The 25,070-nt window shown below is 45.4% G+C and overlaps 1 protein-coding gene across 2 annotated transcripts in view; it reads left to right on the top strand.

The window, feature by feature from the left end:
* Positions 1–7,871, top strand: part of GRID2 (glutamate ionotropic receptor delta type subunit 2) — a 757,188-nt gene extending 749,317 nt beyond the window's left edge. For both annotated transcript variants that reach the window (XM_074823105.1, XM_074823106.1), the window contains 2 exons: positions 827–1,067; positions 5,185–7,871. In XM_074823105.1, the coding sequence (XP_074679206.1) occupies positions 827–1,067; positions 5,185–5,607 (664 nt within the window). In that variant the 3' untranslated portion in view covers positions 5,608–7,871. The remainder of the gene's footprint in view (positions 1–826; positions 1,068–5,184) is intronic.
* Positions 7,872–25,070: the final 17,199 nt, after the last annotated feature.

The raw sequence follows: 25,070 nt of genomic DNA on the forward strand, positions 1-25,070 counted from the left end.
AACCAGATGCACCCAGCTGATACTCTAGTCACTTCTGGATGTTTTCAAAAAACCACTCTCCTCAGGAATAAATGAACTACATACGAAAATCTTTTTCCAAACAAAATTCTTGTTTCTCAAACTGTTCATCCCACAGGAAGTCTAACTAAATACGTTGGCCTTGCAAGCTGCCCAGTAACTCTTTGGCATTGTTCTGGGTACATAGGTGCAAGGTAAGTGAATTCCACAGCAAAGAACCTTTCTATGGAAATCACTTACCAGCAGGTCACATGCTCCCAGCAAGCTTAGTTTAGGTCATCACTGACTGCAACTAATACGGTTCTGAAGCTCTCTCTCCAAAGCAGCAAGTAGGTAACCTAATAAAGATCAGTTTACAATCAAGTAACATGTATCCTGTGGTACATCTGAACTGTATTTTTTTTTTTAATTGATATGTCTCTTCTCCAACGATTAAAATGCAAAATATATAGTCAAATATCGAATGCACTACAGAAGTCAATTGACATAGTCTGTAGTGAAAGCCAATTAAGAAAATACGGTTTATTAAGTAAAGCATTTTCATTAAGGGTCATAAAAGAAGGAAAGAGAGACTTGTGTGTGCTTTCCTGTATCTAGAGTAGAGCATAGATATCCATATGCTCAGTCTTACAGATGACCCCGTGTTCAAGCTTTCTTTTCTGGCTAAATCAGTCCATCTGGATTCATCAGCTGCTTGGCTTTCCAAGACACATGGGAAGGTTGCAGGTAGTTGGATTACATCCTCACGCTCTCAGGTGCCACCTCCACTGCCCCACTGTAACCCCTGACTCTGTGCTTTCTCCTCAAGGATTTTGGAGCTGCAGCAGAATGGCGACATGGACATACTGAAGCATAAGTGGTGGCCAAAGAACGGTCAATGTGATCTTTACTCATCTGTGGATACCAAACAGAAAGGAGGTGCCCTGGACATAAAAAGTTTTGCAGGTGTTTTCTGCATCCTTGCTGCTGGGATTGTCCTATCCTGTTTCATTGCAATGTTGGAAACGTGGTGGAATAAAAGGAAAGGCTCCCGGGTTCCATCAAAAGAGGTATTAGACCCTCCATTTCTCCTGGGGAATTTTCATGCACCCTAAAGATTGCTGCCTTGACTTTATAGCATTAGAGAGGGTGGGGAATCAAATTCAGAGATATTTCCTTAGTTTGCTGATTTTTTAAGGTAGATGTTGTTCCTCAAAATCTCTTTAGCTATTCTTTCTAGAAAAGCTTGAATGGAAAAGTATATTGATGATGTATAAATATGCAGCTATTCTGAGTAAAACACTGTTACTTGTAGAATAGTACATTATTAATAGATCAATATTTAGTTCATTATTCCCATTGGTGAGAGCTAATTCTTACCAGTAAGTTCAAAGGTTTCTTGGATTCTTCTTGAAAAAGATATCCCCTAAGATCAGGGACTGAGTCTTTCAAAATAGATTTGCAAAGTTTAGCCCTTTAATCAGCAGTTAGCTTCTTAAATAAGCTTGTTCCTGTTTTCAGAAATGTTAACCTCTTGAGACTTCCATGAATTTCAGTTCTCGTTGTTTCATCTGAAGTCCAGGGAAGCAAGAGTATGTTCAATTTTTCAGATTTGGGCCAGACTTATTTCTGAAATCTACTACAGACTTGTTTCAGAAAACCTTGGACAGAGACCACGGAGAGATATGTTGTTTTACACCAGAGTTTGCTTTTGCACCTGCATGTGTAATGCTTTCTTTCCTGTGGCAATTTACCTGTCCCTTTACCAGCCATCTGAGCCTTATGCAGTCTTACAACAAATTTCTCACCTTCATAATTAAATCTTTAGCTCTACAAAATACTAGAAAAACATTAGGAAAAAAAAAAAAGTTATTAAAATCTACTTGGCAGAGATGCCCAAAGCTGAACCTAAATACAAGCTTTAATGTAGCACTCTCAGTTACAGCTTTTCTATCTGTGCAGCTTAGACACATCTGTGTAGCTTGTGGGGTATTGCTGTTAATTTGTGTGCAGTGGTCTCGCCTTCTCTACAGTTTCTCCATTGTGTTTATTCCTGCTAATCTAATGCTGTGTAATCAGGCAGGATTAATTACACTACCTAATTAGACAGCATTGGCACTGATGTTAGAATACGTTTAAACTTTTCTTGCCTGTTTTAATTCCCAAGCTTTTTTTGTTCAAGATCTGGACTGGACAAAAAAGAGAATCTCTAGTCTTTAAATTGGGTTTCTCAGGAATGGAAACCGTATAGTTTCAACCGGTAAATTATTAAAAAACCCTAAAATTTACTAGATTGTTGTTTACCCAAACTTTCAGAACTTCATCTTCATATTTATCCAGTGCAAAACATAAAAATAAATAACAAAGGAAAAGAAAAAACCAACCTGGTTATTTTATATAACTATAAAATTTCCTTTTTCAATTTTCAAACACAGAGAAATTCAAGTATGTACTTTCCACAAATGGTATAATTTGGCCTCCTTGATCTTTGTTACGTGGTCATTAGCTCAGCATTTAAAATTGCATCTCAACACTAAATTGAAAAGCTTGGCTCAAAACGGAGTTTAACATGGACGTATGTGCTGAATGTCCCCACTATCCTGGATGTGGGGGTCATTCAGCAAAGAAATACATCTTAACTAACTTTCTTAAAATTCATTTTAGCTTCCATGAAATCCATTGGCTCTTCCAGGCCACTAGTCCAGAGTCGGGGGTCAGATTGGGCCAGTTTGTGGTCAGCAAGCCAACCCTTTTTCCTGGTGGCTGCCATCTTGTGCTCCAGAATGCAAGCATTTATACTGAAAAAAATTGTCTTATGGTTGCGAAGATAACATTTCGGTCGCGTACCAGAAGTAATCCATTCAATGATGTCTGCCTGAGTCTGCAGACAGCCTTAAACAGTAGCTCTGAGAGAAGTATGAACCGCCCCAGTAATCTCAATGGGATGTTGACTCTGAAGCCTGATGATAATTTAAATGTGAAAACTGCTGAATATTTCACTACTGATCACACAAGAGAGAAGAGGAAAGATCATATTATGGAGATATGCACAATCTTACTGTGAGTGGGTCTCATTTTGGTGTATCAATTGGGTGGAGATTGGGTTGTGGGCTAAGCATGGGAGAATATCACCGCTTATATATTTTCACTGGTCTGACCCTAGCCCCAAATGCATCTCTGTAAGACAAGAAAGACGAATATTTTGAGTAACTTATAGAGGCTCAGAAGTGATGAAATTCTTATTGTTTCCCAATTGGCATTTTAAATTACAAAGTATTTGTATGTTTTTCAAAATCTAAAAAGAAAAAAACCCCAAACAAACAACAAAACAAAAGAAAAACCAAAACAAAAACAAAAGCCAACCAAAAAACCGCCAAAACCAGGAAAAATATTTAGGACTGTCCCTCAGAGATATAGTCATGACTTTCACATGCTAATGGAGCCTCTGTATATTTCTTTAGCTTTCAATGTGGCCCCAGTTCTCCTGCATCCATATGCAGCTCCAAAGTTTTTAGGAGAGAGCGTTTGGTGAATGCGTTTGGTTTTGGTGTCACCTGTGTGGTTGTTATGTGCATCCATGTCTATGTCCACATGTAAATAAACTATAGACAGAAAGCTAAGTCCAAGAAATGAGCACTGCATTTTTTCCCTCCTGTGATGAGTTCACACCAAAGCCTCTGTGATCAGCAATCACCCAGCTCCTGGGAGATCCCTGATGCCCTGTTCCCTGCCCCTTTTCCCACGGTTTGTCTCCCTGTCCCTGCCCTCGGAGGGTGAAATCCCGGAGGGGAGCTGGCCTCTCAATCTTCTTCCAGTCGGTCTCTGTGTTTGGCGTGGTACCAGTGCAAATATTCGGTGATCTGTTTTGCTAAGTAGATGAACTCCTGCAGTTTGTTCTAGGTGTGGACTTTTTCAGAGTGCTTGACTTTATTCCTAGACAAAGGAGGGATCTCAAGCCCATTCGGTATACTAGGAGTTTTGCCATTGATTCAGGGAACTCTGGATCAAGCCAGTCATTGAATTGCAGTAATCAAGGCTGGAAGTCATCAGTGCACATCTGTCGGCTGCCTAATTATCCTCTGTGAGGTCCTAGAGTGTGAGATATTTCTAGTGGCCTGGAAGAGCCAGTAGATTTCACAGAGATTAAGGTAAATTTTAAGGTTAGTTGAAATTGATTTTTGTTCTGAATGAGCTGTGCTACCTAGACTGAGGGAATACCTGTGTACATGTATACTTAATGCCACTTTGAATTAAACTTTGCAGTTCAGTAGAAATATATATACACAATACAGGTGATTTATTGTCTCACCCAGGACTTTCTCCTCTTTTTTAACTTCTGTGCATTTAAATTCTCAATTATAACAAACAAACCTGTTTAATTGAGTTCTCTGGGAGGAGAGATTTAAGAAGGAAAAGGGACAGAGGTAAGAGGAGGGATGATATATTATAATTAATACCCCAGTCCACCTTCCCTTCTCACCCACAAGAGCGTAATTCCATCAGAATCGATGGAATTGCTTCTTTGTAGGTAAGGGGAGAATTAATCCCTCTGTTGGCATCGTAATTTAAAATTGCCTGGTGTACTCCTTTCTGTGTGATGTCAATGAATCACCAGTGCTTGGTTTTTTGTCTGGAAGTTCAGCTTTTCTACACTACAATTTATATTATAAAGGCAAAAGGCAACCTGAGATGTATTTAGTCCTTCTTTAAGCCCTGAGAGGATGACAAAGATGGCAACCTGATCCCTCAGAGCCTCCCATGTTGACATTCAAATTTAGTCCTCATTGCAGAGTTGAAGAACTGGCATCATCATCACAGGCATTTGAGATTATGCTTTGCTTTTGTGGCATGAAGTTTACTGTTACTCAACTGTTGCTAGTCCAACCCACCTAGCTCCGAGCCTGGCTTTTCCTGGCGGAAACCTACAAGTAGTGCTTGGAGTTTTGTTGTTCGGATTCAGGGTTTGAAGGTAGCTGAGGTGTAAGGGTCTGCCTCGGTTTGGCTTAGCCCACCCAGCTTCAGGCGGTGGGGGTGTTTGCTGGTGAAGTTCAGAGATGCCGTCAGCCAACAGCCAGCTGTAGTTAATTGTGCATTGTGCTTCCCGAGCAGTTCTGATCGCACCGTGGAGCTTCGACCCAGCACAAATGGCGATGGTGAGCGGTGCTTCTTGTTTTTCTCATTCCCCAGGATGACAAGGAGATCGACCTGGAGCACCTCCACAGGCGCGTGAACAGCCTCTGCACAGATGACGACAGTCCCCATAAACAGTTCTCCACCTCATCGATTGACTTGACCCCGCTGGACATTGACACTTTACCCACACGTCAGGCACTGGAGCAAATCAGTGACTTCAGAAACACTCACATCACCACAACCACCTTCATACCAGAACAGATCCAGACTCTGAGCCGCACGCTGTCTGCTAAAGCTGCTTCGGGTTTCTCCTTCGGCAGCGTGCCCGAGCACCGAACTGGCCCTTTCAGGCACAGGGCACCCAACGGTGGCTTTTTCAGAAGCCCCATCAAAACAATGTCATCTATCCCTTACCAACCAACTCCTACTCTGGGGCTGAATATCGGTAGTGACCCAGACCGAGGCACCTCCATCTGAGCATCAGACCAAGTTTCTTCACTGTTTCTTTTTTAGGACTCCCTTTGCAAGGAGCAGCTGTAAGATTGTGGGACTAACATGGATGTAACCTTTTTTCCTTTTCCTTATTTTTTTGTTTTTGAGGGGATTTTTAAATTCATTTGGGGGTTATTTTCTGGTTTGGGTTGTTTTTTTTTTTCCCTTTTTTAAATTTTATTTAAGAATCAGGATTATTAGTAACAACTCTTCCTCCTTCTCTTCTCTGCTTTCTCAGTCTGGTCTCCTCTGTCTCCCCTTATTCTCTTTACTACTTGAATCACTTATTCTTTGGTTTATCACCACGTTAGGTGTTGGTTACTTCAGACTTTTCATATACTTTAAATATAGGAAACATGCAGTGATTCATGCATAGAAAAACCCTGAGGATTACTTTACAGAAGGGCATTCGCTCCTCCTCCCTCACCGCCTTTTTTTACTATAATTGCAATAACTTAAGTCTTTTCATATATTCTGCTGCATCCGATCAGCGCTCCACTGCTGTGTGTCCTGTTAACTGTGGACCAAAGGCAAACCCTGCAGTTTAAAAAATGGAAAAATTAAAAAAAAAGGCAAAAAGGAAAAAAAAAGAAAAAAAAAAAAAAGAAAAACAAATGAAGTTAAAAGACCATTCAGGCCCCACAACACGAGAATGCAGTTTTGTAGGATTACAAAAAGCCATTACTATGCCAGTAAAGACTACAGTTAAATCTACTTTCGCACTGCACCAGTGCATATGACCTTTATGTGATTGTACAGTGTTAAAAAGTTTTTCTTATGTACAGTAAACTGTATCATATGGCAGAAGCCTCTGTTGTGTTAAATAAATTAGTATCTCATACATATATATATATACATATATACACACAGGTATGTATATATATATACATGTATATATAGCTATAAAATGGCAGCTGTTGCTATTGCAATTCATTTAATAAAGCTTTAGTAAAAATGTGTTGTATACAGGAAAGATGTACAGTGCAGGGGGTCTTTTCATTTAGAAAAGACAGGTTGCTTTAATGTTATTCTGACTTGCATCATTTGCCAACAGAGCATATTTTATACTTTTTTATTAGAACATCCGGGGCAATTTAACGTTTGTACCTAGATGTAACTCCTTTGGTTAGGTTTTGCGTTGGCTATTGAGCATTCTATAAGGCTAACCTTGATAATTTTACTTTTAATTAATTAGACAAATGGAACTCTCTCTTAGGTATACCATGTTCATGAACAACTAATATAGCTCTAGAGAAGTTTAAACATAGATCAAAGGTTAATAAATTATTGTCCAAATCAGTACAGTCGATCAATACAATAATGGTGTTAGTGGAGAAAAAAGAAGCCCTTGAGAAATACAGATGTGGCCTTAATTATAATCATGTATTGTTCTAAGGAAAAAAAAATATGAACAGGCGCTCATTTTAACCCTTTATATGTTAAGTTAGATTTAGAGGAGCTATGCATTTTTTACATTAGTGCCAACTGTATAGAACAAGAGAAAGAACAGCAGCGAGAGCAAAATCAGTGCCCACTTTGGCACCAGCTTTTTAAAGTAACACTGTTACCTGTTAGAAATGTAGGAAGAGCTTTCTATTTGTAATCCTTAAAACTAAAAATGCGGTTAAGTAGAAAGCAAGCAGTTTATCCTGTGAGTTTTTTGGTTTGGTTTGTTTTTTAATGCAACCATACACTTATTTTAACCTAACTCATTCTTTGGCTAGGATTAATAGGAATCAGCCTATGTGATTTGCTTTAGGATAAATTAAAAGGTATATTCTTCAGATCTATTCTATTTTAATGCTAATTCTGTTCTGGGGGAGCATCTTGTACTGTCACTGTTTTTTGTACTAAATCTTCAAATATTTGTCTACTGTGTAAGGCAGAACAAATTCTTATCGTGCAAAAGGCCATTTTGTTTCCAGGGTAGCAAGTGTCTAAAAGCATGCACAACTTGCTTCCCCCTTGTAACATTCATGAACTCATCCACACTTCTGAGTAAAATTAAAAAAAAAAAAAAAAAGAAAATTTCTTTCCAACAAGCTACGTAGGGACATACCAGATGTTGCAGTGATTTTAGCTATTAAAAATACCTGTTAACCATGTACGATATTTAAAATAGGCCTATTTTGATGTGTTGCCTATTATACAAATACACAAAACACTTTTTGGAGGCCTCAGTTACAAGTGGCAGAGCTTTCTGTGTATAATTTGTCTAAATAATTTGTCTAATAAAATTGTTTTCTAAACTTGCGTTTCCTCCTGTTCGGTTACTGAGTTCTGTGGGATTTTTGGTCTGTGGCAAGGTGTCCACTCTTGAATGCTTTTGCCATACCATCACTAAAGGGTATTTAGCCCATGGAGCTGGGATGAGCTTGCCAGGCTGCCGTGAATCAGTTCAGTGTAGAGCATCCATGGCAATCACCAAGATTTACCATGTTTATCAATGTCAGGCTTAGATTTCAGAAAACATATACGGACAGCATTTTGGAGAATGATTTTAGAGATCATTGTCAGTGACATGTACGGGAGGTGATTTGTAGAAATACTGCATCCCATCTCTATCCTTTTTAGTGTAATCTAGGAATTTTCTTGGAACTTGGTCATTATTTTTATAGAATCACATTCTGCCATCTTTATTTGCACAGAAGTTAGTTTGCTCTGATACTGGACATACACTGCCTTTAGATTTGGCAAAAGTTTTAGTATGAGAGAATTTAGCCTGTATTTCATTATGGCCTTCTGAACCCTTAAGTTTCATTAACATGTTAAACTTAATGGCCTAGTCATTAGTAAGTTGTGCAGAATATACTGCAATAACATCATCCATGATGATTTAACTTGCAGCATCCAAAGTTTGTCTGCTGGCTTTTTACATTCAGTATATTTCATTCACTTAATATTTTTGACCTCTTACAATTTTCTATTAAGTTTAGCAGGCATTCAGGGGATTTCATTTTATAGCTTCAAAAATACATTGGAAGGAGCCCTCAATTCATTGCTACGTTCAAAAAAAATCTGAATCCCAGTAACATAAAAATCTAAAGGAAGTTAGATTATTGAAAGTGACTAAAATTTAGTGATTAAAATTTCAAGGTGCCTACACACTAATGCCAATAGGCTCGTATGTCAGTGGGCACTAAATGCCTAGCAACAGGATGCTAGAAGCTTTTATAGTCAGGCTACTTTTATTATCTCATAAAAATCATCCAAGAGACAAGCTCTACTTATTTTCTCTGAGGCAGAGCTATGGCAAACTGAGGCACTGACCCTACAAGCTATTACTACAATGCACATTACAGTGTGTCTAGTAGGGGTTCCCTCAGCCACAAAGATGCTTGCATGGTCAGGGTCCTAGTTTTAGGCTATTCCATAAAGTAATGATGACCTCTTGGGAAGTGATGTCCTGTTGGCATTGCAAGTCATACACTTTAACATAGGCATTGTCCCTGTCACTTACATTCACAGGCACACCCCTCTAGAGCTAGGTAGTTTTACTGATACTACATACGTACTCTCTATAACAGGCTACATTAAGGCAAACTCTATGCGACACTTTTCCTCCCTTTCTTCAAACAAAAATCCAGTGAAGTAATAGTGTGGAAGACTGTCAAGTGTGACTGCTGCAGTAGCTCCACTGGAAATACAAGCCAGCTGTATGTAAAGATGAGTTGTTTGCATGGTCATTCCACTCATACAACCATTTTGACATACCAGCTACAAACAAAAAGCGAGCAGTGGAAGAAAACTGGATAAACATACTTGCCCTATTTCAAAGAATCACTTAATAAGATGTTTCTGTTCACCAATGGTGAAATACCTGGAGATAAAAACCAGTCCTGCTGCACCAATCAGGTGAATTATTATAGCTGTCACTGACTCAGCCACAGCATGACCAGAGTCAAAGTCTCCCGGGTTTCCCTCCTGTCTTCACAAAACAAAGTGCTAGTATCGTTTCCCTGAATAGATCAGATATTTAGCACCACCTTTTTCTCTTTCTTTTCCACTCATGTAGGATGCTATGAAGTGATGAGAACGTAAAGCTGCCCTTCTGTGAATAATCACTGTAGTTGGGTCAATAGGGCATACTGGAGGTTAATACCCCAGATAATTTCTCAAATCTGCACAAAGGCAATGACAGAAAAATAAACCAGCTTCCTGTGTGCGTGCTTGTGGGTCTAGCTAAAGCAAAAATAGAATCTCCAAAATAACAAAGGCATCATACCAATACAGCCCTGCTTTATCCATTTGTCTCTCAGTCCCAATATCCACGTTACCTCTTCACTCTGCAGAGCTGTTTTGAAATAAATGTCAGAATCAAGTATCTGCTTCTAATATGACTCATAGACAAAGTTTTTGATAAACACTGGGACATGAACACATGCATCCACATGTCACATCAAGACCAGTGGGCAACTGTGAATGCATTATCACAAGCTATCAGCTTGTCATGTCTCACCCAAGCCATCGTTCATGAGGTCAGAAATAGAAGCCTCCAAAGGAGGGTCAGTGCATGCAAAATGCCTAACAAGTTCCTAACCAAAAAACTGTACCAATGCCCTAAAATTACAGGAGCCATGAATGTCATGAAAAAAATTACCTTTCAAGAGGTATAGCTAGAAAAATAAGTTTACTATCTGTCAAGACTTACAAAATTTGCCCCCTCCCATCCCATTTATCACAGTGGTGTGACACTTTGCATGTACTACAGAATTTATAACATTCGTCAGAAGGAAGGAAAATATCACAGCCAGAAAACTCAACTGTGCTCCAGGTCACACAGGAAATTTGAGGCAGAAACAAGAATTCAGCACCTCAGAACCACTTCACTGCTGTAAGGGGAAAAATAAATCTTTCCTCCCCAAATGCTCTGAGAAGGACTTTTAGCTGAGGATACTGGGGCAAAAGAGAGGCAATCAGGGAGCCAAGGAGAGGGTTGCACCACCTGGGTGGGTTGGCAGTGGGAAGAGGCAATGGTTGTCCTGTTCACAGACCAGGTTTATCACTGCTCCTTCTGCCCCAGCAGTCATTTCAGACCAGTTCTGGCCCCTTAAAAACAGCAGGGGCTGTTATATACATACCTGAGGCTCGTAAGCAGGGCTACAAAGGCAGGTGTGTAGGTCACGCATTTCTCCCTAGCTCCCACCAGAAGCGGTGTGTGAGCCTGCCAGCAGCTGGAGAGTGCCACATGTCGAGGCAGGAGGCCTTTGTATGCCAGGTCAGCATCCCACAGCAGGGGTCTCTCCCCAGAGGTGCTGGTCATGCTGCCAAACGCAAGGCACACGTGAACAGGCACAGTGACTGTATGAGTGCTGATACAAATGCCTGGGATCAATAACTTCCATGCCAATGGAAAAAGAAAGCTACTGGCAGCCCAGCAAGCACAGGACAGCCCTCCACCATGACATGACAGCTCAGTGCTCCTGTAGCTAATTATTCCTACCAGCACTAGTAAGGCCAACCTTTCTTTCAATGCAGGATAATTTTTTCCCCCTTCTAAAAAAAAAATGCTTGTGTCCCATTCCTTGTTCCAAATGGGTGATTCACCAGCACAACATGGGCTAATAGACTGCTGCGGAGTGCCAAAAAACATTACCAAAGGCTTTATTTGCAAATCCAGCTATCATCCATTATAAGACTGAACCCCCAAATCAAAAGGCGTTTAAGGCAAATCCATTAATTACTGAAAGGTGGTGGGGGTGCTCATTCATGTATGTCTGCATGAGACACCCATTGAGCTCCTGAAATAATCACACAGCTGCAGGTGCTTCCCTAGGTTGGTATCCTGAGCCGTGCCACAGCTGGCGTGGCAGCATAATAACTTGGCCTCAGAGGGCACAGAAACCAGCAGCTCCAGTACAGCCTCTGCCAAGGTGTAACACCTTTCGCAGCCCCGTAAGTGCCTCGCGTTACAGCCCACCAGGTGAGTGCTCCGCAGCTGGGCTCCCACACACAGCTCTGTGTCAGCTGCTTGCTTGCCCCCCAGCCTCCACCTCCATTTGACTCCCAGCACCAGAGTCAGGGGAGGCTGTGGAGAGCAGGAGGACAGAGAAAAGGGGTGTTTATTTCAGGGCAAAGATGCCCCCCCACCCCTAATTTGAGGGTTCACACCTGGTTGCCCACTCAGACAGACAAACTTTGCCTGCCTTTCCCCTCCCTGTGGGGCTGCAGCAGCATCATCACTATGTATCCCAGTCCCCTACACTGGTACATGACTATAGATGGGACATGACTAGAAAAATGTAGCCAGCCAGGGAGGTGGAAAGCAGCCCTTTCCTCCTCAGCAGCCCCTTCTAACTATGCAGGCTTTCCTGTTGGCTCTCTATGAACGGGATGTATCATCAACTGGAACAAAGCCTCATCTGCAAACATCCGTAGGAACCAGCCTCATGAATGGAAATACCATATCCCCCTTCTACATATAGGAAATTGCCCTGAATCTTTTGTTGCCACTCAAAGAAAGGCTCAGAGGTGTCGCTTACTCCCCTTACTTGACTGCAGAGGGACCCTCCTTTCCCGCTTGGCACAGCCAGAGGCAGACAGAAGATGCTGTGGCAAGCATTCTGCCTGGGAGCCTGGTGTGAAGGTGGTAAATGTTATACAACTGCTAGAAATTAAAAAGCGTAATTGGAAAAAAAGACCCTTCTCACGGGTTGTTTGTGTTGTATTTGCCTCGCTCTGCCAGGCTAGCTCGTGTCCCTGTCAAGTGCCAGAAAAAAAAAAAAAAGGGGAGTGTGCAGCTCTGAGTGCATTGTAGCCCTGCCACCGCTGGTAAGCTTGCCTTTCTCCCCCACTGGCCAGGGACATGCTTCTTCACACACACAGTGGGGAGGTCTTGTTTGGTTTTGAATATTCCCTGTATATGAATATTCACTGTGGACCACAGTAAGAGTAATCGCAGCTGACCCATGTTGTTACTAATTAATTCTTTTGCTTACACACGGGGGAACGGGAGAAAGAAAGCAAATACTGTGAACAAAGCTAATAATGTGGTTACTTGCTACTGCTACTATCTGACACATTTTTAAGGAGTAGTCTCTGTGGCATGACAGCGAACACAGCAAGAAATTGATGTAGTGTAACAGAAAAGCATGTTGCTTTACAAAATAGTGCTCAGGCAACACTGCACTGGTTTGTCTTGCTCTAACTTTTACAGACCTTTCTGAATAACAACTGCTGTTGCTTGGATTGGTTTTATATCTCTGCAGGTTTATAAAACTGCAGGTGAAGTTTTCTTCTGCCCCCTGACAAAACAGAATACCCTAAAACACTTCATATAATTAAAAACAAACAAACAAACAAACAAACAACTGTTAGACTATCTATACAATACAGAAGGTTGTCATGGTCTAAACCCAGCCAGCAGCCACACAGATGCTCACTCACCCTCCCCTGCTCAGGGGATGGGGGAGCGAATTGGAGGGGTAAAGGTAGAGACTTGTCAGTTGAGATAAAAAGTCTAATAATTGAAATAAAATATAGTAATAGTAGTAGCAGTAGTAATAATAATAGTAATAGTAATACAAAATAGAAACAAGTAATCCACAATGCTATTGCTCACCACCTGCCAAACAATGCCCAGCCCGTTCCCAGCTAGCAATCCCAGAGAAGAGAAGATCCTGAAACCGCAATCCTGGAAGCGAGAGCTCGAGCTTCCCGGCCAGCCCTTATCTATATACTAAACATGATATTATATGATATGGACTATTCCATTGGCCAGTTTTGGTCCGTTGCTCTGGCTGTGCTCCCTCCCAGCTTCTTGTCACCGGCACACCCGCAGGACATGGGAAGTTGAAAAGTCCTTGATTTCTTAGCAACAGCTGAAAACAGCAGTATATTATCAACATTCTTCTCATACCAAATCTCGTACTGAATCCAAAAGACAGCACTATTCTGGATACTAAGAAGAAAAATGAGCTCTATCCCAGCCGAAACCAGGACAGTATCCACCCCTTATTCCATACCATTTACATTATGCTCGGGTTCCATGTTTTCCGATACATTCTAATTAATCATCATCCCTTTTCCTGTTTCTTGATGTATACACACAGATATCATTCCCTTGGTCTATGGGCCAGCCCTCCAAAATGTATAGCAAGTTTATTTAGTCCATAACTTTGTCTTCCATCTGTCATTACAATCTTTCAAGACAAGAGGGCTGAGGCAGAGTTTGCTCAGTCAGTGGAGTGGGTGACCTTGGCTGGAGCAGGAGGATGGCGCATAGTCTCTGCTACATTTGAAGCTTGTAGCTGGTGTATCTGGCACGGTCATGCTCACGGTCTGCAGGCTGAAGATGTCAATCTTGAGGAAGTTGCTGGGCACTAATTGCTGACATTAGTCCTGCCTCTATCAAAGTTCCTTTTTCCTTAAGCTGGGTGATTCTTAATATGATGCCATTAGTATAATATATATCAACCATAGTGATGATGTGCCATAACAGAGTTATTTAGCCATTAACATCATACAATTCAATTCATCAGCTAATTTCACCCAAAATCAAATCCCCTTGAGGCACACATCAGAATTCCTCATACTTCTGCATCATCCACCAAGTGCACCCAGGTCCTTGGGCAAAAGTAAATCTCACAGATGGGTTTACCTTTATCTGAGGCAGGAATAACCCAGACTGTCTTCCCTAGCACATTTTTAATGTGCACTACAGGGACTTTGTCCCCATCTACAGTACACAGAGAGATTGACTGGGCAGGGCCAGCTTGATTGGCAGATCCCCTAGTATTGACTAACCAGGTGGCTTTTGCTAAATGCGTATCACAACATTTGAAGGTTCCACCACCAACTGTTCTCAGTGTGGTTTATAGGAACCCATTTTACTGCTCAATTTTCCCAGGGGCTGGTGCAGGATAGGGGATGTGATATACCCACTCAATGCCATGGTCTTTGGCCCAAGTGTCTATGAGATTATTTCAGAAGTGAGTCCCATTATCTGACTCAGTTCTTTCTGGGGTGCCATGCCACCACAGGACTTGCTTTTCAAGGCCCAAGATAGTGTTCCAGGTGGTGGCACGGGGCATGGGATATGTTTCCAGCCGTCCGGTGGCTGTTTCCACCATCGTGAGCACATAGTGTTTGCCATGCCGGCTTTGTGGGAGCATGATATAATCAATCTGCCAGGCCTCCGCATATTTATATTTTAACCATTGTTCTCCATACCAAAGAGGTTTTAATTTGGCTTGCTTGATCACAGCACGTTTCACATTCATGGATTACCTGTGCAATAGTGTCCATGGTTAAGTCCACCCCTTGATCACAAGCCCATCTATATGTTGCAGCCCTTCCTTGACGGTCTAAGGACTCATGGGGCCAGCAAGGCATGAATTTGTCACCTTTATATTGCCAGTCCACATCCACTTGAGCCACATTAATCTTAGCAGCCTGATCCACCTGTTGGTTGTTCTGATGTTCTTCAGTGGCCTGGCTCTTTGGTACATGAGCATCTACATGGCGTACATTCACAACCAGGTTCTCTACCTGAGCAGCAATATCTTGCCATAATTAAGCAGCCTGGATGAGTTTGCCTCTGTGCTGCCAGTTGCTCTGATTCCATTGCTGTAACCACCCCCACAGGGCATTTGCCACCATCCATGGGTCAGCACATAGAGAGAGCACTGGCCACCTTTCTCATTCAGCAATATCTAAGGCCAGCTGGATGGCTCTCACCCCTGCAAACTGACTCGATTCACCTTCCCCTTCAGCAGATTCTGTGATTCGCCATGTGGGACTCCACACAGCAGCCTTCCACCTTCAATATTTTCCTGCAATACAACAGGACACGTCAGTAAACAGGGCATATCACTTCTCATTATCTGGCAGTTTAGTATATGGTGGGGTCTCTTCAGCACACGTCACCTCTTCCTCTGGTGATATTCCAAAATCTTTGCCTTCTGGCCAACTTGCAATCACTTCCAATATTCCTGGGCAGCCAGGGCTCACTATTTGAGCCCATTGTGTGATCAGTGCGACCCACTTACGCCACACTCCACATGGCGTCAGTTGCACGGTGTGCAGAGGGGACCATCCCTTTGACCATCCAGCCCAGCACTGGCAGTTGGGGTGCTTCAGCGTCTCCTCCTGAATCTACTACTGCCAATGAGCTGGCATATGATACACTCTATATAACCTTTTGCCACATGGGTCGTCCACACTGGATGTCATCTGTGTCTTATGGTAACCATGCGTTTGTTGGGTTGTAACAGATCACCTCCTGCACAGCCAGTTCCCTCAGGTACTGGATACCCCTCTCTACACTGACCCACTTGCCTGGATTACATACAATCTCTTCCATGAAGGGATGCCTTTCCCTCACACCTGACAAGAGCCACCTCCAGAGGCTGCAGGTTTGTGCCCCTTTTCCAATGGCTTGATCAATGCCCCCTTCCTTAGCAAGGGACCTGTGCTGCCAGGGTTCTTTACCCTCTAAATCCAAGCTACTGGCCCCATTATCCCAGCATCTGAGCAACTAAGTGACAATGTACTCGCCTTGATGATGGCTAAAATCTTTTAGTATATCCTGCAGCTCACTCAGGGATAGAGATCAGGTGAAGGTGGTTACAGCCTAATCTTCTCCCTCCTCCTCCTCCTCCCACTCTTCAAGAGAAGCCGTGCTTCAGTACCAATAACTTCTGAAGCAGCTTGACCTCCTTTATATGCTGCAAAAGTATAGCTGATATGGGACACAGGGAGCTTTGTTTTTCCTACATAAAGATGAAAGATATGTAGAAGTAGAGCTGATACACCTGGAAATATGGCTTTTGAAGGACATATTTATTGTCTTCAGTAAATATCAGTGATCTTCAGTTTTAAAGGCTTGCTGTATCATTTAACAAATGTAGGCCTATCATATGTATATTAGGCCTGTTATGCCTTATATGAGCTGTTTGAAAAGGTAAAACTTATTTCCGTAAGTACTTCTAAATGTTTATTCTGTAAATATTGATACATACAAGCAGCTTGCTTTTTAAAACTTACAGCCAGCAGGTTATTATCCATGCTATGTAGTAATTTGCTGGAGTATAAATAGAAGTTAACCTGGAGTACAGACATGAATTTCTATTTCAGAGGTAGAAGTCATGTAAGGAACTAGCAGGTGCAGTGCTTTTGAATACATATCTCTATTAATTGCTCCACACTTCATCTTCCTGAGTGAATGGTGGTCACTTGCAAAAGCATGGCCAAAAAAAGGGGAAAAGATGAAAAGCCCTCCACTGTTAGCACTGGTTACTCGGCTGCTGGAGTCAGAAGCCCCCGAACCCAGCAGACTTGTTTTCTTAGTACAACACCTAGCTGGGTTTTTCCCTTAGGGAGAGTTTTGGCTTTAATCCGGTTAATTCTCAAACAAAAGTGACAATGCTTCTTTCAGCACTTCTGATAATGACAGACTGAAGGGGCTAAAGTTGTCCTTGTCTCTTAGCCTGGCTTCAATTTACTGCTATCTCGTGTGCATCTTCCTCGGATAACCACTGCATTTACTCGCCGATGGCTTTACCTGGCTCCTTGCTGCTGGTGACGGCCTTGCCCGGGTAAATTGGGCTCCCGGTGGGGCGGGAGCTGGGGTGCTTCGGCCGGAGGCAGGGACCTGCTGAGGGCTCAGGGACCTGCTGAGGGCTGCCGGCCCTGCCCGGCCTGCAGCACAGGCACCCGGCAGGCTCTGGAGATGCTGCCAGCCCGGCCAGGCGCGGGGCAGGCGCCCACACCGAGCCGCGGGGGTGCTGCCGTCCGGGGGAACCGAAAAGCGCTGCCTGTGGTTCCTCAGCTCGGCACGAGCCGTGCGGGCGCAGATCGGCGTTTGAGGAGCAGCTACTCAGGGACTGGAGCTCAACACGCGCTTGCCCAGCCTGTGCCCTCCGCCAAGTGGGGCAAGGCGGGGAAACCGGGGCGAAGCAGGGCTGCGGAGGGAACGGGCTCGGGGACGGCCCGCGCTGCCCGCCCGCCGCCGCCCGGATGGTGGCGCTGCGGCACCGTCACCGGCTCCCTCACGGTGGCGGCGGCGGCGGCGGGGCCGGGGTCCCGCTCCGGCCCGGGGGCGGCCCGGCGGGCTCCTTGTCCCCGAGAAACACCTCGGGGGCGCCGCCGTCGGCTTTTTGGCTCCCCCCCGCCGGGCGCTCGCCGCCCCCCCCGCGCTCCCGCCCGCGGGCAACCGTTGGCGGGGGGGGGGGGGTCAGCCCCTGAGGCGGGGCGCGCGGAGCCGCGCGCGGCCGCGGTGGTCCCGCGGCGGCCGGGGGAGCCCCATTTCCCGGGAGACGTGGCGGGCCGCGCCGCTATGCCGCCGGGATAATGGCGGGGGCCAGCGCCGTGTCACCTCTTGTGTGCGCTTTCCAAAGAGGATCCCGGGCGTGGCGAATGGGACACAGACCGCCATTGTGCCGGCGACACTTTAATCGCCCACACCTACAATATTCAACCTGTTGCCGGCAGAGGGGCAGCCCCGGGGCGCACACCCCACCCGAGGGGCTCGGGGGGGAGGGGGGAGGGAGGGCGGGTCGGTGTGCTTCGCCGCCATCTGACGGGAGTGAGGCTTTGGGGGGACATTTTCAGTGGCGTGGCCTGGGCTCTGCAAGCCCGACTGGCAAATGGTGCCCACCAAGGAGCTGCACCACCCGAGCGGGTGCCCCGAACCGGGGAGATCCGTGGCGGTGGGAGAGGCAGGAGGGAAATGCGCACATTCCCATTCCAGATGCTGTGGCAGGGCACGGAGGGACCCGTGGAGACACCAGGCTTTTGTTTAGCAAAGCAGCTCTTGGTGGATGTTGCTTGCACACTGCCTTCCCAGCAAGATGTTGTCTCCTCGTGCTCTCACCAGGATGCGAAAGCACACAGGCCTGCAGCAAAAGTAATTTCTAGTGGCGTGGATGCAGCAGCTGTGCTGAGCTGAAGCAAAAGGTGGGATGTTGTGCTCAGAAACCAGGCAGGGTGGGATGGTGGTTACTCCTGCCGCCCTTCCCTCAAAAGCTGAGCCACTCGGGTTCTCACGCTGAACACAGGTGTGCTCCACGTAAGGATGTCACATGGACTGAGAGAGCTATACACCCGGCTGAGTGAAAACTGGGGGTTTCTGATGAAAACTCTCCAGTGCCTGGCCTCAGTGGGCCATCAGCTGTGGTTAGCCTCGCCTTCTGCCTCAACAGCTCTTGCACACTGCAGATGTACATCAGGCTTCACCCTGTGGGAATTCCTAAAACTTTTACAGAGTTCAAAACATCCTGCTTGCCTGGAAAATAGAAATGCTTACAAACTATAGCAAGTCTTCCTCCAGCTCCAGAGCAATCAGATCCGCAACTAGGGGGTACGCAATCCAGAGGCAGGATTTTGCAAGCCTACGGCCATAGGAGAGCTGCTTCCCAAGAGCGCCAGGACTGCAGACTGAGCATTGCTGTCTCTGAGCACAACCGATGAGGACACCCGTCTCAGGCACAGCAAGCAACGCTCCGCTGAAGCTGTCTGTTGTCTGGTAGACTGGAAAGAGTTTTTTTAACGGCTTGGCATTTTGAGATACCCCTAAAGCTTAAGCTTTTTAAAATGCTTCATTTTTGTCATACACAGGATTTGTTTAAGAGCATTTTAAAATCGTTCTGTGCTCAGGGATGTATGTGTGTCTTAACCTCATGTAGGGGAAAAAAAAAAAAAAAGAAAAAGAATTATTCTGGTTCTACTTTTTTAACAAGTATTTAAAAATTCTTAAGACATCCTAATTTATGAGGTAGTAGACCAGATGAAGATGTCTTCAGAGGGGTTTGTTTTCACAGCCTTTCACAGGGGTGGTTCCTGAAAATTGTGTCAGTGCTGTGTTGTGTTGGAAATTGATTGTTCCTAGAAGCCCCCATGCTCTTTACTGTCAGGGATTAAACAGGAGGATTTCCTGTGGATGGCAAGGTAGTATTTTTTCTCGGCTGACAAGTGTTTCTTCTGGGGAAAAATACTCTCTGCTCTGTGGGATTGATGTGAGGTGCTGATCAGCACCAGCTTGTGTCCATTCACTTGCTTTTCTCCCCTTAGAGGGACCACTGTTCTCTGCATTATTTTGGCTTCGGTGACTGCAAATATTTACTCTTTGATTTTAGAAACCTTCTCTCCTCGGCAGACCTGCAAAGGTTCAAATTCCAGTCTGGCTTTGCCACTACTAAAAAATCTCCTTCAGGCAATGGGCTGCCTAATTGCCAAGAGCTTTGTGGGTGATGGATGTGAGAACACCATATCGAAGGCCCAGTACGATTGAAGCACTCCCCCCATGCTCCCAGGTTACTGTTCTAGCAATGCTGTTGTTGAGAGGCAATGCAGACTCTTTCAGATGTCAGATTTTTTGGGTTTTTTTCCTCTTGCTTACATGTCAACTATTATTTTTTCCCAGTTGTCCGCTGAAATGTTACTACTGGACTACAGAGAGTCTGCAGGCTAAATTTTTAGTCTATACTTCAAGCCTCTGATTAGAGTCTTTTCCCAGCGCAAACCTTTATAACTACAGTCTGTGCAATGGCTAAAGTGACAGTGAAAGAGGAAACACTGTGACAATCAGTTAAAAAAAAAAAAAATCTAGTACCAGCAATTCTACATGCCTAGAAATCTGGAGTGCTTACACTGCCTGGGCTCTTGCACAAGAGACGTTGAGTGCAAGTGACCAGATGTGAGCTGAAGGGAATATATGATGGATGGATGGATGGATGGATGGATGGATGGATGGATGGATGGATGGATGGATGGATGTTAATTCTTTGATCTTGCAGAGAATGAAGTGTTGTTCTTATGCCGTAAAACTGTTGATGACACTGGGCATTTTCTTGGTTAAGTGATTTATATCAGTAAAACGTAGTAAGTAACAGCCTAATGAAAGCATGCTAGACAAAACTTACTTTTAAAGCACTTTCTAACATACAGTGTCTTCAGCAGGGACAGTTATTAGCGTTGTGTTGTTGCTCATTTCAAGAGCAACTAAAATGATGGACCTCTGGGTGGTGTATGTGAGTGTACACAGGCCCAGCAGAATTGTTCCTGCTGCAAAGAGCAAACAAACTACACCTGGAATAACATCGCTATTAAAGAGATGAGGACCTGAAGGGTGGGGAAGGTATAAAGTTTCTGACACAAACAGATCCCTTGGGTCTGGTACTAGTGTTTCCATTGCATCAAAGCAGTCTTGCACTGCAAAGAAAAGTTGCTAATTCTGTGCAGTGTATAATTATTTTTAAGTCATTAACTCTTCTTCCTCCAGGATCTTAGCTCTGGGATATACTTGGTAAAGCAGATCCTAATCCAGAAGCTGCCTGTCTGAGCTATTGGCAGCTCTCCGGGTTTCAGTTCTGTTGGAAGCAGTAACCAAGCTCATGCAGACCGCTGCGCCTCTGCGGTCAGATTTTCCGAGCTTAGGGCAGGAGGGAACTGCTTGATCCTCCAATCATCTGGGGCCATGGCAGTACTTCCCAGACCATGACAACAGCCCTGCATGGTGGTCCTTGATGTTTTTGTTTTGTTTTTCTGGAGGCCTGTTGTTGAAAGTGTCCCACAGCTGAGAAGTGCCTCAACTCTCCAAGACTTTGGTGGGACTGGAGGCATTTAGGAATTTTAGTGGAACCGCCTTGCCAAGCTGAGTGTAAAAACAAGACAGTGTTTAAAACAAAAGTGACCAAAGGAAAATAATTATTATTAGTGAACATGAAGCTTTTTATTTTTAAAATACGAGCATAAATTAAATTCTCAGTAACAGTTATATCCATTTAAATAAAAGGGCAAATTGTATGTAGGTATAAATTCTATAGATAAGCTTTCCAAGTATATTATTACAAAGCTGAATTCATTATGGCTTACAATGACCCCAGGAGGTAGGCAAGTATTGTTGTAGCGATGCTTTGCATTTCTCTTGGAGGCAGTGGGAGTACTTGCGCTAGAATTAACTGTACACAACAGAAAGTGTCTGCAGGGTTAGCCCCAGAGCACAGGTCTGCGCTAGATCTTTATGGGGGTAAATGTCACCAAGAGATGGGAATTAGTTTTATAGACCCTCAAAGAGTCGAAGCGAATGACTTGGGTAATTGTAATGATCTGCCCAGGAAGATTGCTCTGCAGAAATGAGGGCACGTCTGCTTCAGCGGCAACGTGGTCCCGATCATTCATGAGTGGAAAAGGGCAGGTTTCACAAACGTTGGAGTCCATAGTGATGTCCCAGGTACCTGGGCTTTTGTGTTCCTTGCGGTCATCACTTCTAATGTGTACTTAAAACACATTTGGCCATAAAGCATCAGGCACTGATCGTAGGAAGAGTCTCAGAAAAACTTGCTGCTGGACCTTCGTCCGCTTTAAGCTCACTTGCTCTGAATAATGTAAATATGAACACTTTCCTTGGGTGAATATTCTGATGAAGCAGTCAATGAGACTGAAAATTATTAGGCTGTGCATTGTCTTTATGTGTTTGTCGTAGCTCACTCTAGCAGCTTCTAGATGGGGTTTGCCATTCTGGGGTGCGGGTCAGTCACCAGGTGGGCAGGAATGCCCCTCCCCTCCTCCTGCTGGAGGCCTGAGCAGGTTGCAGTTGGGGTTCAGCGAGGATTACCTGACCTTGGTAAGCGACACTCACAACTTTGTCTCTATCCACTCGTGCGTTTAACTGCCTGAAGACCAGATCACAAGCCAGGGGAGGCACGGAGAGGGTTCCCCCCGCTTTTCAAAATGAAGAGAGGAAATGGGAGAACGTGTGGAGAAGGGAAGAGAAGGAATAAAATACTTCCTAACCAGTGGTGATGCCTGCAGAGCAGCCAGCTGATCTTGAAATGGGATAGAATGAGCAATTAGACTATTGAGTACAATTAAGCTGAGGGCTGACCCATGTGCTTTGTGTGCTTTGAAAATGTCTCTGGCTGTAATGATAGAGGAGGCTTTTTGCAAGTCTGTTCTCCCCCCCTTTTGTAACCCATTTTTCTGTAACACTAATATGTGCCTGACCCCGAGTTGCTGCCTCGGCCCTCAACCAGACTGGGGGGGAACGGAGGAGCGGGGGGGGGGAAATCTGCATAAAGATACAGGGGTAAGTTCAGTTTGTTTTCCTCTGAAAGCTTTGACACTTTCTTAGAGAGAGCAGATTCATTTTCAAGGCTTCCTACATTCCTGCTATTGTACAGTAAGTGTTTCAGACCGGTGTGCTTGTGTTTCCGACTCCCGTGAAGTTCCCTTTGCGGCAGGGCGTGCCTCGAACCGCTTCAAAAGAACCAACTTCTACAAAAGAAAAAAAGAAACTCAAGTAGGCTTGAACATACAAAGAGAGGGAGAAAGGGAAGAGAAAAGGACCGGGCAGTGCTGAATACAAAATGAGTTCAGCCAGCCCCAGGAGTTCTTCATCACTTACATTTATCTTATTCTGGGAGAGCAGAGCTAAACCCAGCGCTGACATAAACCACCCTTTGCCTTTGACTTTGACTCTGAGCGCATGTGCGCGCAGAGCAGATACAGGCATATGCAGAGCAATGGGTTGCAATGAAATATTTTCCCTCTCCCAGCAGTGGTGTTGGTGGGGAAAAACAGCTTTTTGTGCATGCCCTTTCAAAGGCAAACTATCAAGCGGGTCTCAAATGCCTCCAGTTTCAAAGCACGCGCGTGCTCACAAAATGTGCTTGAAAAATAAGCAGCTGGTAGTGTTTCTCAGCCGGGCTGACCATCCAAGGAGTGTGCCAGGGTGTTAGGCCGATCTCCCCTGCGCTCCATAAAACCACTGCGGTCCTGCTAAGGGAAACCCCCCCAGCACTGGCCATGAGCCCTGGCCCTGCCGGTGCGTGGGGTGCCCAGAGGCCAGTGCCCCTCCTGGGAACCTGTTGTCCCGCATCCACACAGGATGTTAATTGAATGCTGCTCCCCTCTGTGCCCGGGGTCTTGGCCAGGTGGCCCTGGAAAGCAGGTGGCTAGTGGGCTGGAGGATTGGGCCTGCTCTCAGGCAACAACAGCCCCGTGGCCCACTGGCCGAGAGCGAGGTGTTTAAGGCTTCAACACCACACTGTCATCGCTCTGCCCGTGCCTGCGTGCTTGCTAGGCTTCTGGAAACGCATGTCAGCGGCTCCCGCTTGGCAAAGCTCCCGATCAACTCCAAGCTTTGGCCCGCGGTCCTCACATCAAGCAGCTCACAGCCGCGGCGTCCAGTGCTCGAAACGAGGACATGCAGGCTTGACCCCGAGGAAGAGGGTATGGCGGGGCTCCTCGCAAAGCTGGCTTGTGCCACTGGGACCCGGTGAGGGAACACGTGGTGCCTGGGGACGGAAAGAAAAACTGGAGGGTTGGGTATATAGCTGGCAAACAGCAGCGTTCAGCACGGTGGAGAGAGGATTTTTTTTTTTTTTTATGACAAAAGCATCTATATGTGTGCGGTAATACAATAGGAGCTTATAAAAGTTTCTGCTGGATATAAATAGATGGCCTGCGAACTTCATGGACCATATAGAGAAACAAGGCATAAACGTCTGCTCCTTTGCATCTTTCCTACCAAGTAAACGTTTTCATTTTGGCCAGAAATTGACAACTTGTTTAGGGGAGGGGAAAAAAAAAAACTCCAGCAGCTTTGCCTTTGAAACATAATTGCAAGCAGAAAAGAATAGCGAAGACTCGCCTGGGTTTCTTTTTAGAGAAAGCAAACCATCGACGTCCTGTTTGCTCGAAAATGTCCAGTTGTTTGTGGAAGGTGGGCCCCAGGCGCCTGCAACGCACTCAGCGCGTTCAGCCAGCCTAATAAACTAAGAAGGTTGCTCATTTTATGTCACTGCCGCATGGCTTTGAGCTGCTGTGCTCCCTCGCTCCCTCCTCGGCTTGCGAGTTATTCACGTTTGAAAAAACATATCTACCTCATACTGTGCCCATCACTTTGTTCTCAACACGCCTATTCACATGAGTAAACCTCTACTTTTCCTCTTGAAGCGGGCGGTAGTGGCGGGAGGGCAGGCGGCTCGGAAGGAAAGTTAAGATGCGTGCCCGGAGTTATTTCCCTCTCCACCACCTTTGGGGAGCTATTGTTGGCCGAACAAAAGCACTTGCTCGCGGGGGATCGGGACCCCGCCGAACACGCGGCAGCTCCGGGTGCAACGCACATGTGCTGTCCCGGCTGCAAACACCGCCGTTTCTCACCTACCGGCTCCCGGGCGGCTTCCCCCGCCTCCCGGGGACTCGCGTCCTAAAATCAAGGGCCGGCACTCGGCGGCTCCGCAGCGAACCCCCTGCAAAGCCGCGCGGCGCCTCGCCCGCGGCCGCGGCCCGGGACAAGCGGCCGGCGCGCTGTGCCCGCGAAGGCGGGCGTTTACCGGAGCCCCCGGGGTCTGGCGGGCGGGGAAGGAGGGGGATGTTTCCCCCGACGGGCGCGACGGAGCGTCCTCAGCGGTGGCAGCGGCGGGGAGGGCGCGGGGCCGGCGGGGCGGGCCCGGTGCGGGACGTCCGCGCCGTCGGGGCGCTCCTCGACACCCCTCACCCCCCAC

This window comes from Strix aluco, chromosome 4, assembly GCF_031877795.1.
Source record: "Strix aluco isolate bStrAlu1 chromosome 4, bStrAlu1.hap1, whole genome shotgun sequence".
Lineage (NCBI taxonomy): Eukaryota > Metazoa > Chordata > Aves > Strigiformes > Strigidae > Strix > Strix aluco.